This window comes from Vanacampus margaritifer, chromosome 5, assembly GCF_051991255.1.
Source record: "Vanacampus margaritifer isolate UIUO_Vmar chromosome 5, RoL_Vmar_1.0, whole genome shotgun sequence".
NCBI lineage: Eukaryota > Metazoa > Chordata > Actinopteri > Syngnathiformes > Syngnathidae > Vanacampus > Vanacampus margaritifer.
In genome coordinates this window covers 13,563,473-13,578,352 of record NC_135436.1, presented here as the reverse complement: position 1 = coordinate 13,578,352, position 14,880 = coordinate 13,563,473, and the positions used below count along the sequence as shown (strand labels likewise).

Genomic DNA, 14,880 nt, shown 5'->3' with positions numbered 1-14,880 from the left:
TTGCTCAAGGCCACCTTGAGAGTAGCCAGGAAACATACCAGTACTAGCGTCTCTCCCAACAGCTAGTAGCCATTTCTACATTTATCGTCATCTGGACTTGAACAATGGCCTTCTGGCTCCAAAGCGCAAATGCATTATTTTTTTTGGCATTGGGAGATAAGAGGAGGAGCTTTGTGCACCTCTTGGGATATAGAGTAGCTTAAGTAATAATGCCATTGCCAACGCAGTGTTGTTGGCTGCAGTTCTGGAGGCCAAATAATGTGTCGGAGAGAGAGGTGATGTATGACTAGAAACAGATGGAAAGGAAGCAACGGTAGTTGAGCCAATAGTTGATTTGCTTTTGAGGCTTGTTGTAGTGGCTTGACAATAAATATATATATCAGCATGTTGGAATTAACTTTTTTTGTGAGGAGAGGAGGGGCTGGAGACCTTGCCACCAAGTTGACTCTTCTGTGCTCTCATGTCTGTCCTCAGGTCCGCCTTTCTTGTATTTAAGCAATGTGTCGCGGGAAGTCCTCCCACACAGTCAGATTTTGGACCTTGGTCAACACACAAGGCGCACCTCACTATTAGGCGCACCGTCGATTTTTGAGAAAATTTAAGACTTTGTAAAGTGCGCCTTATAGTCGTGAAAATACGGTACTTGACTGTTACCCTTTAATTGCCTCGAATGCTAACATTTGACCTTGTACTTGCAAACAAACTTCTGATTTATTACCTAAAGGAATAGGCTACTGTATGGAAGGTTTTGCTATATTTGAAAGTTATTTTCAAAGTTCTAAGCAGTCTGTATCAAGGGCAATCAGACAACAGTTTTCTCATGAAATATAGTACTAGTACCTGTGAAAATGATTGTTGGGTCTCACACACACTGTCCTTACCAAGGGGCCTCAGTGTCTTGGGCTTTGGGCCCAATAAGGTAGACTCCTCCTAAGTTGGCTTGGTTATCAGCCTATCAGTTGACTCAGTTATGTTTGTAGGCAGGCAGAGACACATCACTCTGTTTAGAACTGTAATTCTCACAGTTTGTTCATCTCTCATCATCCGTTACGTTTAAGTGTAGCCTATTGACAAGATTAATGGTAAGTAAACCAATGCAAATCCCTATTTGCCTAGTTCTGGGAGGCATTTTGTTTTGAGTAATGTCATGTTCATGCGATATTTTCGATTTGTCATTTGCAAAGTAAAGGACACAAAGGAGAAATGGTCTGATTCCTTACAATTTGGTATCATAATGTAATGTTTAATCTTCTTTTTGAAGAAGTGAAGTATGACTCTAAGGTCAAGCAATGAAGGGTGCTCTGTCATAGTGCCATGGGTTCTATTAATACCGCTAGCCTGTCAAGCCAATGGTACAGGCATTGATAGAGACTTTTACCCACTGTAAATACATTTTCATTTGTGGTACTATCGCTATAATCTTGATATAAGTCTTTAAATCCCTGCGTGTATAGTGTGTGACTAGTTTTTAAATGTCCCCATTGTTCACCTAAGGTTTGAGAGAATCCACTAAAAAGCGCAGCGAGTCTCCTCCAGCAGAGCTCCCCAGCTTTCGGCGGAGCACACGTCAGAAGACCACGGGCTCCTGTGCCAGCACCAGGTATATATATTTCCCTCCATCTTGAATTAGACTGGAGAAAAATAGTTTGAATTAATGTCATCACTTTTATATTCAGAGGATATGACCTAACAGCTTTTATACGTCCTGTTATGTGATTTTCTATTAATTCATTTGATTTGGTGCCCCCCCCCCCCTTTTTTTTTCTTCTTCTTCGTCTTCTTTTTTCGCCACCAAGGCCATGTTTACATAATATTCTAGCTCAGGGGTATCAAACTCGATTGCACATAGGGCCAAAACTTAAAGCAAACTTTAACAGCAGTTTAACAGAATAAAACTATTTTAACATGAATGTGAATCTAAACACAGAAGATATTATTCCAAAATAAGTTAAACATAAAATGTTGCTCTTTAAAAAAGTTATCAAAGGCTATATCAATTTCAAATATAGTTATGCTGCAAAACAAGTGCAGATGTAAAAAAATGTGCCTTGCAGTAAAAAAGTTGTAATAGTTATTATGTTTATAACAGAATGACCTCGAGTAGCATATTGTTTGGTAAGACACTTAACATAAATAGTGTGTCAGAAAATCAAGGAGAAGCCATTGAACAGCAAGCTTTGCTGTGGTCACAATTATCACCTATGGCTGTTATCATAACCAATATCATGTTTTTTATTTTTGCTTGGAGTTGAACACATATGGTCTAGCTAAGAAAGATCAAATAAACTGTATAAAGAGAGTTTGCTGGTTTGTAATAAAAGTTCCTGGTAGTGGTGAAACACACACATTTCGAAAACTAACAAACTGTCCATACAAGTTTTGCCGTCAAAGTCCCCTGGAGTCAAATGCACTCTCCTTACCTTCTTTGCGTCACGTTCATGCACTAATGGAAGGATTCTTCCAGGATCCTCTGCACATTTGACGGCAAGGCCATCTTGATATCATCATCCGTTCTTAAAAACGGTTCCCTTGGGCTTGGTAAAGAGTAGGGTTGGGCAGTTTTAATAAATTTTGACACTGTTTTACCATCTCCACATTTTACCAGGGTATACGGTAATACAGTGGCTAATTTTAGACTTTTTTATTTATTTATTTTATTTAATTTTTTTAAAGGCGTATCTTGCTGACAACAGCCAATCTGTCTAGAAGTTTATGGCCACAAATCTGTTCACTGTGTGCTCCGGTTGCATTTGTATTGTAATAATCTTGTGTGACGGAGTGCATTTGATTGTCTGTCACTCCATGACACCACGTCTTTAGCTGAAGTGTATCTTTTAGGGTTTGTAAAATAATGGAGGTTTTTATTTATTTATTTGTATTTATTTTTTGTTATCTTAGCCAATAGACATCTTTGTTTTAAGAATCTAACTAAATGTTTTTTTAGATTTCCCAGGGGCAGTAGCATGTTTTCAAAAGTTAAATAAAAACTTAAATAATTGTTTTCTACAGTAAATAAAGTATTTAAAAATATCTGAAGTATTAAATTTTTACTTATCTTAGTTTTAATTTCAAACAAAAACAGAAGGTTCAGAGAGTTCCCAGGGTCAGTAGCATCTCTAAAAATAAAAAAATAATAAAAAACAGTTACCTGAAGTTAACACTTTTTTTTCGGCCATGATTCTTCAAAATGGCCGATGCCGATATTCGTCAAAATGCTGAATATCGGTACAGAGAACAGACGGCGCTGTTGGCCTAACCGGGTCTGGGAAGAGGTGTGTGGTGTGAGTAGTTTGGTGAGATAGGTGGGGGCCGCACCGTGCAGACAGTGATGGGTATTTAGAAGAATCTTGTATTCTATACGGGCGTGAATGGGGAGCCAGTGCAGAGTGCGAAGGATGGTAGTGATGTGCTCTAGTGATGACTCTGCTTTGCAAATATGGTCATGTTGGTTTCATCTCATCACCCCCCTCTGCTCATTGCTTGCGGACCTCACTGCATATGACTGGAGTCGGAGTGTAATCCTGGCACCAGTGGCACCTCCAAAACATCCCTTTTTTTCGGTTAACCATAAAAACGGCTCCATTAACATTGCATCGTCAAAGATGGCAAGCCCGTTTCAACACTTAACATTGGTCAGTATTTTGTTAAAATATATAAATAAATAGCAACGAGAGGACTGATAAAAAATAAAATGTGAAATTGACCCAATTTGGGTATAGGTTTTGGCCCGACAGTAACTATATATAAAAGCATGTGGTGAAAAAGTTAAATGGCTGCAGTGCGCTGAGCTCAGTTACTGTATATACTTCAGGTTAATTACATTGAAGAGGAAAACTCAGAATTGCTCAATATTAGAGCTAGAAGAGAAAATTAGCTTGAAAATGCGCTTAAATCTGTCTTCTTAGGGTAGGACAAACTGTCAAAGTGTAAAATGCGATGAGATTGTGAAATCACCCCAGGAATGAATAAAAATGTTTAGATGCACCTAGGGGTGGGCAATATGACGATATTAGATCGTGTGACGAAATGCAGGGCTCATGATGTCATTTCTGTGGAATCGTCTGATCGTAAACATAAAGCATTTCAGCAAAATTTGACCGTCAGCTCATTTTCTGCAACTGACTGAAAAAGACAGCCAAGCAGCCTGCCCCTATTTGACAGCCAATCAGTGTGGTCAAGTAATTGAAATTGTGATTTTATATTTAAAAAAAATTGTGATATTCAATTTTTGAGATTGCCCACCCTCGTCTTTTACTTGCATGCTGTACTGTTTACCTTACAAGTAAGCCACAATGTAAACTGCAACCATAAATTCACAACCCTGAGCAAGAACTGCATCAAATTTCCTCATTAAAAAGTGATCCTGTATCTATTTTGACTTTGACAATAAAAGACGTGTAATCATTTTATGGTGGCTCATATTTATTCTGCTTATTACAGTCGGCGGGGCTCAGGCCTGGGCAAGCGTGGGGCAGCTGACGCTCGCCGACAGGAGAAAATGGCTGACTCTGACAACAACCAGGATGGGGCAAACTCGTCGGCCGCTCGCACTGATGAGGCATCACAGGGCGCCTCAGGTACTTATTTAACCATTTCATTTACAGTAATTTCGTTGAGAAACTTAACTTGGAAATAAAGTAAGTATATTTCTCACAAATTAATTAAACCTGATCTACCTTTCCAGCTTCGAGTTCAGTTACTGGAGCAGTAGGCATGACCACCTCTGGAGAGAGTGAATCGGATGACTCAGAAATGGGAAGACTTCAAGGTAACTCAGCTCTACATATACACTCTTATTTGTTGACCACATATTTTCAAATAGTTGTCATGCCTATGCATGCTTATTGTTTTTAAACCTGTCACTTTATAGCTTTACTGGAGGCAAGAGGTCTCCCTCCACATCTATTTGGTCCCTTGGGACCCCGGATGTCACAGCTGTTTCACAGGACCATAGGCAGTGGCGCCAGTAAGTAGTACCTTCTAATCTTTGCATCCATGTCATTTAAGTAAGCGCTTAATTATTTTTATTTTTTTTATGTGACCATTCTTTGTCCAGGCTCCAAGGCTCAGCAGTTACTGCAAGGCCTGCAGGCCACAGGCGATGAATCTCAGCAGCTCCAAGCTGCCATTGAGATGTGCCAGCTGTTGGTAATGGGCAATGAAGAAACACTTGGTGGATTCCCAGTCAAGAGTGTTGTGCCCGCTTTGGTGAGTTTTGTTCAGTTTATTCTGTGAAGCTTCTGCACAGCTCAAATCAGTCTTTTTACATAACATTATGACAGTATTTACCAGATCCTTCCATTTGTTCAACCTTCTTTTCACAGATAACACTCTTGCAAATGGAGCATAACTTTGACATTGTGAGTATGCTGAAATTTGATCCCTGTTTTTCCCCCCCAGAGTTTTTGTTTTAATGTAATTTATTTATGCCCCCAGATGAATCATGCCTCCCGTGCACTCACTTATATGATGGAGGCCCTGCCCCGGTCCTCAGCTGTGGTGGTTGATGCTATTCCTGTCTTCCTGGAGAAGGTAAGGCACAACTATTCCCATCTTACAATAGGTAAAGATCGACTTTTTATATGGGTGGTTCTCAGGAAACCAGACGCTCAAACGCTGACCTACTTGGAGAGCCAATATTTTTTCCCCTTAATAATCAATCAATGTGATTTTTTGCTGTTTGTGTGAATGTATTTAGAGCAGTGAAAAATAGCCATTGCAGCCACTCCTTGTTCATGACATGCAAACACAACCATGTATTTAAGAGCCCTTTATACCCTTAAAATTCATCACTACCGTTGTTACCAATAAACTGGTAGAATGTTAATGCAACACAATACAGTTTGAGTCCCCTGCTTTCTGTAATATGACAATATGTGGGCAGGCCAAAATTCCCTTAAGCTCCTTCCCTTCTGTGTCCACAAGGTACATTCGACAATTAACAGCTGTACTTAATGTATATTTCCTCCGGAACGACTTTGGTTAAGTTGAACCGGAAGTTCAATGGTTTCACTTGGAAATACAAAGTGCTCCAATATGAAACAACGGAGTAGACAATGGCATTAAACAATCTCTAGCGTATAAAGGGCTGGGTGAACTATACTTATTCATAGCACACTGCAGGGAGGTTTGATTTAAAGCATTTACAGTAATTTCTGGACTACATGCCGCTACTTTTTTATCTTGCATTCGACCCTGAAGCTAATACAAATCAGATCACAATGGGGCACACTCTAAGGGAAGCGCAAAAGCGTCAGGCAGAGCAAAACAAACCAAGTGAGCCCAAATACAGTAGGAGACACAGAACAAGAGCGAGACAATTTGCGCTCTCATTATGGTAAAAAAAGTAGCGGGAACCCGGTGCGGTAACATTAAAACACGTGCGGCTTACAGTCAGGTGGGGCTTATATGTGTAACAAACTCAAGTATTCCCCAAATTTAGCTAGCGTGGCTTAGCCTTATAGTCAGGTGCGCCTTGTAGTCCAGAAATGTCTACCTGGTTTTGAACAAGTTCATTTTGGGCTCTTATGTCAAACTCCTGGACCATGTTTTCTGATGACAACTCTGAAATACTTATAAATATGCAATGTCATGTATACAGCTTCAGGTGATCCAGTTTATTGACGTAGCTGAGCAGGCCCTGACTGCCTTGGAGATGCTGTCGAGGCGACACAGCAAAGCAATTTTGCAGGCTGTGAGTGTATAAAGGCAAATTGTGTCTATTCACCACTACCTCCAAATTACTCTACATTAATATCATGTCATTCCTCACAGGGTGGGCTTGCCGACTGCCTACTATACCTAGAATTCTTTAGCATCAATGCACAGAGGAATGCCTTGGCCATAGCAGCCAATTGCTGTCAGAGCATTACACCTGATGAGTTCCACTTTGTTGCTGATTCTCTGCCTCTGTTGACTCAGAGACTTGCACATCAGGTACTTAATTTCCCATGGCTTCAAATGTGTGTCAAACAGGTTTCACATTAATGTAGGTATCAAAGGAATAGAAAAAAATCTAATAGTCGCACCAATTCACTTTGTTCTACTTTTACTGTGTTTTCAAATATATCACAAAATAGAGGTGGTAAAGGACAAACTAATCCATCTTTTATAGCCTCTACCACATTTTATATTTCAATGGAAATTTATAATAGAGTTATTTGGCTATTGAAAAGCAACACTAGTAATTGCATCACCTATTATCTTAGAGGGATACTTAACTCATTTAGCTATTTCAAGCATTAAAGAGTGAATTTTGTCTAGAATTGATTTGTTAACTTTATTTTTTATGTACAATTCACACCTTGTACCTTTAACACATTTTTCCTTTTGCCGTCAATTGAAAATTACACCTGTGTGCTTAAGGCTCAGATAAGGACCAATCATGGCTCTGTTTGCAAATGTTACATGACCAAACTGAGAAAAAAAGGTAAGCCATGATTGGTCATTACCTGAGCTCTGAGCACACAGGATGTTATTTCAGTTGACATTAAGTGGCAAAATATGTTTTTAAAGGTATTTAAAAATAATAATAATAATGAAATTAATTATAGACAAAATATTAACTTCTTACAGATGAAAAATGGCTTGAATCAAGTGTATCCCTTTATGTAGGGCAAATGTTAGCTGCTTTCTAGTGTGATTTGACCAGTTACTCCGGTTATATGCATGCACTGTATATATACTGTATGAGTACAGCTTCACAAAGTGACTTAAAAAAAATGACAAAGCTAACTTCATGCCACATAGTTTTTAATCATGAGGATTTTTCATTTATTTGAAAATATGACCCAAAAAATTGGTTTTGTACACATTGCTGTAAAATGTTTCAGCTTTTCTAAGTTGCCATTTTTTAATCCCCCTGTAGGACAAAAAGTCTGTTGAGAGCACTTGCCTCTGTTTTGCTAGACTGGTGGACAATTTTCAACATGAGGAGGTTTGTTTGTTTTTGTGGTTTATTTTACGAGACTTATTTTTGACTGCCATATTTCTCTTACTGGTTTTCTACAAGTCCAATTTTTATTTTTTAATCAACAGAACCTGCTGCAAGAAGTGGCATCACGAGACCTTTTGACCAACATTCAGCAGCTGCTGGTAGTGACACCACCTATACTTAGCTCTGGGATGTTCATCATGGTTGTGCGCATGTTTTCCCTCATGTGTTCCAACTGCCCATGCTTGGCAGTTCAGCTCATGAAACAAAGTGAGTAACAGTTCCATTAACCCTCTAACTAACCCCAATGGTTCACACTTAAATTTCATCTGTGATACACATTTGAACCTATAAATCGGTGGCAGCTTTGCTCAGCATTCTGTCCGTTCACGGAACTCAACAGATCAAGCGTTCCTACAGGTTGTGCAGAATTATTAGGCAAGTTGTATTTTTGAAGATTAATTTTATTATTGAACAACTACTATGTTGTCAATGAACACAAATAACTCATAAATATCAAAGCTGAATATTTTGGGTGTTGGAGTAGGGCTTTTTTAGTTTTAGTATCTTAGGCAGATATCCGTGTCCGCAGGAGACTAATAACTATGCATAATTATTAGGCAACTTAATAAAAAAAAAACATCTACCCATTTCACTTATTGATTTTCACCAGGGAAACCAATATAACAACTCAAAATTTACAAATATACATTTCTGGCATTCAAAAACAGAACAAAAACAAATCAGTGACCAATATAGCCACCTTTCTTTGCGAGGACACCCAAAAGCCTGCCATCCATAGATTGTCAGTGTCTTGATCTGTTCACGATCAACATTGCGTGCAGCAGCAACCACAGCCTCCCAGACATTGTTCAGAGAGGTGTACTGTTTTCCTTCCCTGTAGATCTCACATTTGATGAGGGACCACATATTCTCTATGGGGTTCAGATCAGTTGAACAATGAGGCAATGTCATTATTTTTTCTTCTTTTAGACCTTTTCAGGCCATCCATGCAGTGAAGTACTTGGATGCGTCTGATGGAGCATTGTCCTGCATGAAAATCATGTTTTTCTTGAACGGTGCTGACTTCTTCCTGTAGTACTGCTTGAAGAAGGTGTCTTCCAGAAACTGGCAGTAGGACTGGGAGTTGAGCTTAACTCCATCCTCAATCCGAAAAGGTCCCACAAGCTCATCTTAGATACCAGCCCATACCAGTACCCCACCTCCACCTTGCTGGCGGAGTGGAGCTTTCTGCCCTTTACTTATCCAGCCACGGGCCCATCAAGACTCACTCTCATTTCATCAGTCCATAAAACCTTAGAAAAATCAGTCTTATGATATTTCTTGGCCCAGTCTTGAAATTTTTATCTTGTGTGTCTTGTTCAGTGGTGGTCGTGTTTCAGCCTTCCTTACCTTGGCCATGTCCCTGAGTATTGCACACTTTGTGCTTTTTGGCACTCCAGTGATGTTGCAGCTTTGAAATATATGGCAAAACTGGTGGCAAGTGCCATCTTGGCAGCTTCACGCTTGATTTTCCTCAGTTCACGGGCAGTTATTTTGCGCCTTGTTTTTTAACACGCTTCTTGCGACCCTGTTGACTATTTTCAATGAAACGCTTGATTGTTCGATGATTACGCCTCAAAAGCTTGGCAATTTTAAGAGTGCTGCATCCCGCTGCAAGACATCTTACTATTTTTGACAATTTGGAGTCCGTCAAATCTCTTTTCTGACCCATTTTGCCAACAAAGGAAAGGAAGTTGCCTAATAATTACGCACACTTGATATAGGGTGTTTATGTCATTAGACCACACCCCTTCTCATTACAGAGATGCACATCACTGATATGCTTAATTTGTAGTAGGCTATCAAGCCTATACCGCTTGGAGTAGGACAACAGGCATAAAGAGGATAATGTGGTCAAAATACTAATTTGCCTAATAATTCTGCGCTCCTTGTATACTGTACTTTTTTGCACACAAATTATCAACACAGTCCAGTTTTCTGTAAAAGCGCATATTTCACACATTATGTGCACACATCATCAACATGTTTGCCGTGTTTTTCTTCCATCAGTATTTTCAGGTATCGGTATTCAGATTTTGCTCATCAGTTATAAAGCCGGCTCATCAGTTATAAAGTCTTTATTGAAGCTAATTGTTTGCCTTCCCCAAACACACACGCACACACTCTTTATACTATTTTTTAAAGGAAATTGTTACTGGCTTTTACAGTATACTTAAATATGATAATGCCCCTGCAAATGGAAACTGAAAGCCAATGCCCATGCATTTTTCAGTCAGTTAACGAATGAAGGCAGAATGGTAAAACACAAACATACTGAGCATGTTGTGAAGAAGTCGCATAATTTTGTTAAGAAGTATCGCCTTTATAAGAGTTGGCTGCTAAACCCAGATGTCTTTATTTATTTTTTTTTACCCTCTTTTCTTCAGACATAGCAGAAACGCTGCGCTTCCTCTTGTGTGGAGCATCAAATGGCAGCTGCCAGGAACAGATTGAACTTGTACCACGGAGCCCTCAAGAACTCTACGAACTGACCTCCCTAATATGGTAACACAGATACTGTAACATATTATCTCTGTTTTTTCCATATCAACGCTTTTATTTACCGGTATCATTATGCTTCAGTTTCTGAACAACGTTCGGTAAGCTCACAAAGTTATGAATACTGAAATAATGACCACCGCTCAATTTTCTTAGTGTGAAATCTAGGCCTGTGTAGTTGTGTACAAAGATGGTATACTTTGGCGGTAGGTGGATGCACAAGTTTATTAAAATGTAATGTAAGAGCTTTTCATTATTCTACCTGTCACTATGTTGCTGCCATATTAGATAGACTGATACATATATATATATTTTTTTTATATTAATAATGACTTTGTGACAAGTGAAATTGTGTAATTTCACGAATCACTTCTATACACTGGTTTGTAATCACTGCCTTTAGACAAACACGCAAAACTGAGATAAACGCGCATACATATACCCGCTATTTTCAATATTCTAAATTACACTGATCTATACATAATGCCTCAGAAAAAACTTAAATTGTGCTGCAATCTGAAACTTGTTCTCCCCCTAGTGAGCTGATGCCCTGCCTTCCCCGAGAGGGCATCTTTGCAGTCGATGTAATGCTGAAGAAGGGCAGCGCCCAGACGACGGAAGGAGTGATCTGGCAATGGAGAGATGATAGAGGGCTATGGCACCCTTACAATCGCATTGACAGCCGCATTATTGAGGTATTGATCCACTCTCAGCATACTGTGAAGTGGTGAAAGTTTTATATTGTCATCGTCGAATCCTGGTGCACTTGCATTTTGAAGTATTGATAATGTATTTTATAATGATGAAATCCCACATTCATTTTAATAAACTTCTAATTATAGCTGTCTATGGCGATTATCTTGTCCTACAGACAGCCCACCAGAATGGGGAAGATGAAATCAGCTTGTCAACGCTGGGTCGTGTGTATACAATTGATTTTAACTCTATGCAGCAGATCAATGAAGACACCGGAACAGCGCGTGGTATCCAGAGGAAGCCAAATCCACTTGCAAATTCCAACTCTGGTAATCATCTTGACTACGTTTTTAAATCAAAAAGGACAGTGTGATGTTTATTATGCAAATTAAACACTTAGAGCTAGGCCTGTCATGACAATTACTATATTGACTTATCGCTCGATAAGAAAAACATGACACGTTTTTTCGAACTCCATAAATGTAATTTACATGTGTTTACACATACGTCATGAACATTCACTCGCAGTGCTTTGTTGCCTCATCTGTCAGTCAGTCTGCTTCCTGGTGTGTGAAATGACATTCACTCACACACACGGAGGATTGAATGGCAGTGAAACCTGTTTAACAGTTTGGTTTGCATGTGTCCCATTGGGTCATCATAGGCACACACAACTATCTTTTTCATATGTGACCTGCAGCTGTAGCAATAATAGCAAAGTAGGATTAATGCTAGCTAGGGATGGGTACTAGTGATGCACCACCGGCCACCGAAAGTATTCGGCCGAAAATGGCAAATTAGGCATTTTCGGCACTCGGTCGAAATAAAATTAAAGCCGAAAGAATATGGACGAAATAGGATGTTGTGGTCACGCAACCCCAAAAAACACTGAAAGTAAGCATCTGTTTGAGTATCCTGCTCGCTGGCGTTTCACCATGTAACACCGCACACCAGAGAAGAAGGGTGTCGCTTGGTAAACCATTGTACATGTCAGCGTGTCAAAAAGAGCGCTGCCGAATACTGCGCTATACAGGTGACCCACTCTTTCTGCTGCAGCGCCTTCGTTTTTTTCTTTGAATCAAGCCCTTCGAGCGTTTCTACTTTTTCACTGGCATTCCGGTGGCCGTGCTAAATACTTTAGCTAATGCTAGCACTATTGCTATCAACAGTTTTAAACAAGCAAACTATCTCCGGGTGACTACAGATCTGTACATGACGCTGTGTGTGACTTTGCAGTCCGTTCCCCTCTCTCTCTCTAGCCTGCTGCGCGATGAGTTCAAAGTTTGAACCCATGTTGGACTCAAATATAGCACACACACAAAATAAGACAGTTGGAAGAGAACATGATGTGAACAAAAAGAATAATTGGGTTCAAATAATTAATCATTTGGATTTACCCAACACGGTCTGTAATGCTCGCTACATTTCGGCCACAAGCTTTCGCTATTTTAAATATGGTCACCAGTAGTATATCCAAATTATAATGTCTATATACCTTAACGATGGTGAAGCCATGTACCTTCCATCACGATTTGACTTGGTGGGGGAAGACGGACCTTTCAGTTTTGGTGCGGGCCACTTGCGCGGGTACAGCAAGGGAGGGCGCCGCCAACACCTCCCCCTCAACCGTGCACTGATTGCGGGGAACATTGCCAGCCTGCGCCCGGCATGGAGGCTGTCATACTTCATAAATTGTATTTGTTTTGTTTGGCGCCTCAAAAATCTTGCTGGTTTGCAAACCGGAAATGTATTCTTAGCGTGTGAAATCCTGCGCGTGTGGGTGACGTCAGTACGCTGGTGTACGTATAATGTTGCGTTCAAGTGCGCCATGGAAAATTGTCAACTCTACGACTCCCGCACAGTCACAACTTAGAAAGCCGTGCTTCAGAACCAAAACATGGCACCGTTTAATTTTACGTGAATTGGTGCTCGGAAGTAGTGACCCAAATCGGTCCATACCACAAAAAGTACCGTCTTCGGTACCCATCCCTAATGCTAACTTCACATCGACTGACCGGTATTGTCTATGGTGCTCTTTGTACTATTTCATTGCTTGTTTATGCACAATTATGTGTGCAAACATTTGTAGGCCCACCAGGAACTTAGTGGTGATCGGCCTGTTGTGGTCTGTTTCGAGTGCCAAAATTGACATCGAGACCAGCCTTCTGATACACTCTACCCCTCCAACTCTTAGAGGGCATTATATAAGATTTATTAATTTGGCTTTTATTTAGTCAAATATTGATCTGATCAGTTGGAAAACCTTTCTTGATGCCAAGCTGCCTATTTTTCATTACAAAAATCTCCCGTGTAACCAGCAAACAAAAATATAACCCAAAAAAATATGAATACTGCACTAAAATAATGATCAATTTAGTCACGAATATTCTTAAATTTACCTTGAAAACGGAGTCTGGAAAAATTAGATATTGTGACAGGCCTACTTGTTGCATTTATTTCAGTTATGTAGTCCACTTGAGCTGTAACAGCATCAGACACAAATGTTTTTTCCAAGCATATTAATAAAATAGCATTGCCCTTTTCCTCCAGGGAGCCACCAGGAAGTTAGAAGAGAAGATGCACGAGCCCAGCTGATGAAGGACGATCCCGAACTGGCAAAATGTTTTATCAAAACTCTATTTGGGGTCTTGTATGAAGTGTACAGCTCCTCTGCTGGACCTGCAGTTAGACACAAGTGCCTTAGAGCCATCCTCAGGATCATTTACTTTGCTGATGCAGAGTTGCTGAAGGATGTGTTGAGGAACCATGCAGTGTCCAGGTAATTATCTAGGCTGTTGATTTCATTTATGAATAAACTGAATTTAGAAGGTGCCATAAAAATGAGCACACTTATTAATGTGACCATTTTTTTCCTTTGCAAGACAACTGACTTGTGTTTTTGTGTTTTTCCTTCCCCAGTCACATTGCCTCCATGCTATCCAGCCAGGACCTGAAGATTGTAGTGGGTTCTCTGCAGATGGCTGAGATCCTGATGCAGAAACTGCCTGATGTCTTTAGTGTCTATTTCAGGAGAGAAGGTAACTGTCTCTTATTTCTCTGTGATATGTTAGTCTGCTCAACGTTTAAATATAGCTAATCTGATTTTTGTTTGTGTTTTGTGAATTCCATGGCTATAAACCTTTAAAATTCAAGTCACTCCTAGTTTAGTATGTAATTACATGGAGAAAAAATAAATACTTTTGCAGTCCCTCACAAAGTCATCGCTTTATCTGACAATTTTTTTTCTATGCAGGGCTCCACATTTTGCCCTTTAAAATTCAAGACTGTGCAAGTAACTTTTTCATCTGCGTATCTTGCACCTGTTAATTTGCCATTTTTAAAATGAATAAATATTTTTGGTTGTTGACAAGCTGGTTTGTCACTGAAAACACTGATGACATGGTAGTGAACAGAGATGATTTAGTTTAATAGGCGTTTTGTCAGGCATTTGGAATTGGTTCACTTATATAGCGCTGTCAAACAACCAGAGCTGTAACAAAGCACTTATCAAACACATAACATAAAACATTTAACAATAATTCAATCATAACAAACCAATGAAACTATTCCATTCCTACATATGTCTTGAAATTTGAAGCAGCTATAGAAGAAAGAGGAGAGATTCAGGGTCTCTTCGTATTCTCGTTTTTGTCTAGGAAATTACCTTTCCTGTCCGAGTGAAATGACTT

The 14,880-nt window shown here is 39.7% G+C and overlaps 1 protein-coding gene across 4 annotated transcripts in view; it reads left to right on the top strand.

The window, feature by feature from the left end:
- trip12 (thyroid hormone receptor interactor 12) overlaps positions 1-14,880 on the top strand; it is a 36,845-nt gene that overhangs the window by 7,094 nt on the left and 14,871 nt on the right. For 3 of the 4 annotated variants that reach the window (XM_077566659.1, XM_077566661.1, XM_077566660.1), the window contains exons 5-20: positions 1,495-1,600; positions 4,441-4,577; positions 4,685-4,768; positions 4,871-4,966; positions 5,057-5,208; positions 5,325-5,360; positions 5,437-5,532; positions 6,602-6,694; positions 6,775-6,936; positions 7,868-7,936; positions 8,038-8,203; positions 10,384-10,501; positions 11,034-11,190; positions 11,367-11,520; positions 13,742-13,970; positions 14,111-14,229. In XM_077566659.1, coding sequence (XP_077422785.1) covers positions 1,495-1,600; positions 4,441-4,577; positions 4,685-4,768; positions 4,871-4,966; positions 5,057-5,208; positions 5,325-5,360; positions 5,437-5,532; positions 6,602-6,694; positions 6,775-6,936; positions 7,868-7,936; positions 8,038-8,203; positions 10,384-10,501; positions 11,034-11,190; positions 11,367-11,520; positions 13,742-13,970; positions 14,111-14,229 — 1,974 coding nt within the window. The remainder of the gene's footprint in view (positions 1-1,494; positions 1,601-4,440; positions 4,578-4,684; positions 4,769-4,870; positions 4,967-5,056; positions 5,209-5,324; positions 5,361-5,436; positions 5,533-6,601; positions 6,695-6,774; positions 6,937-7,867; positions 7,937-8,037; positions 8,204-10,383; positions 10,502-11,033; positions 11,191-11,366; positions 11,521-13,741; positions 13,971-14,110; positions 14,230-14,880) is intronic. The other variant, XM_077566662.1, reaches the window with a different exon arrangement.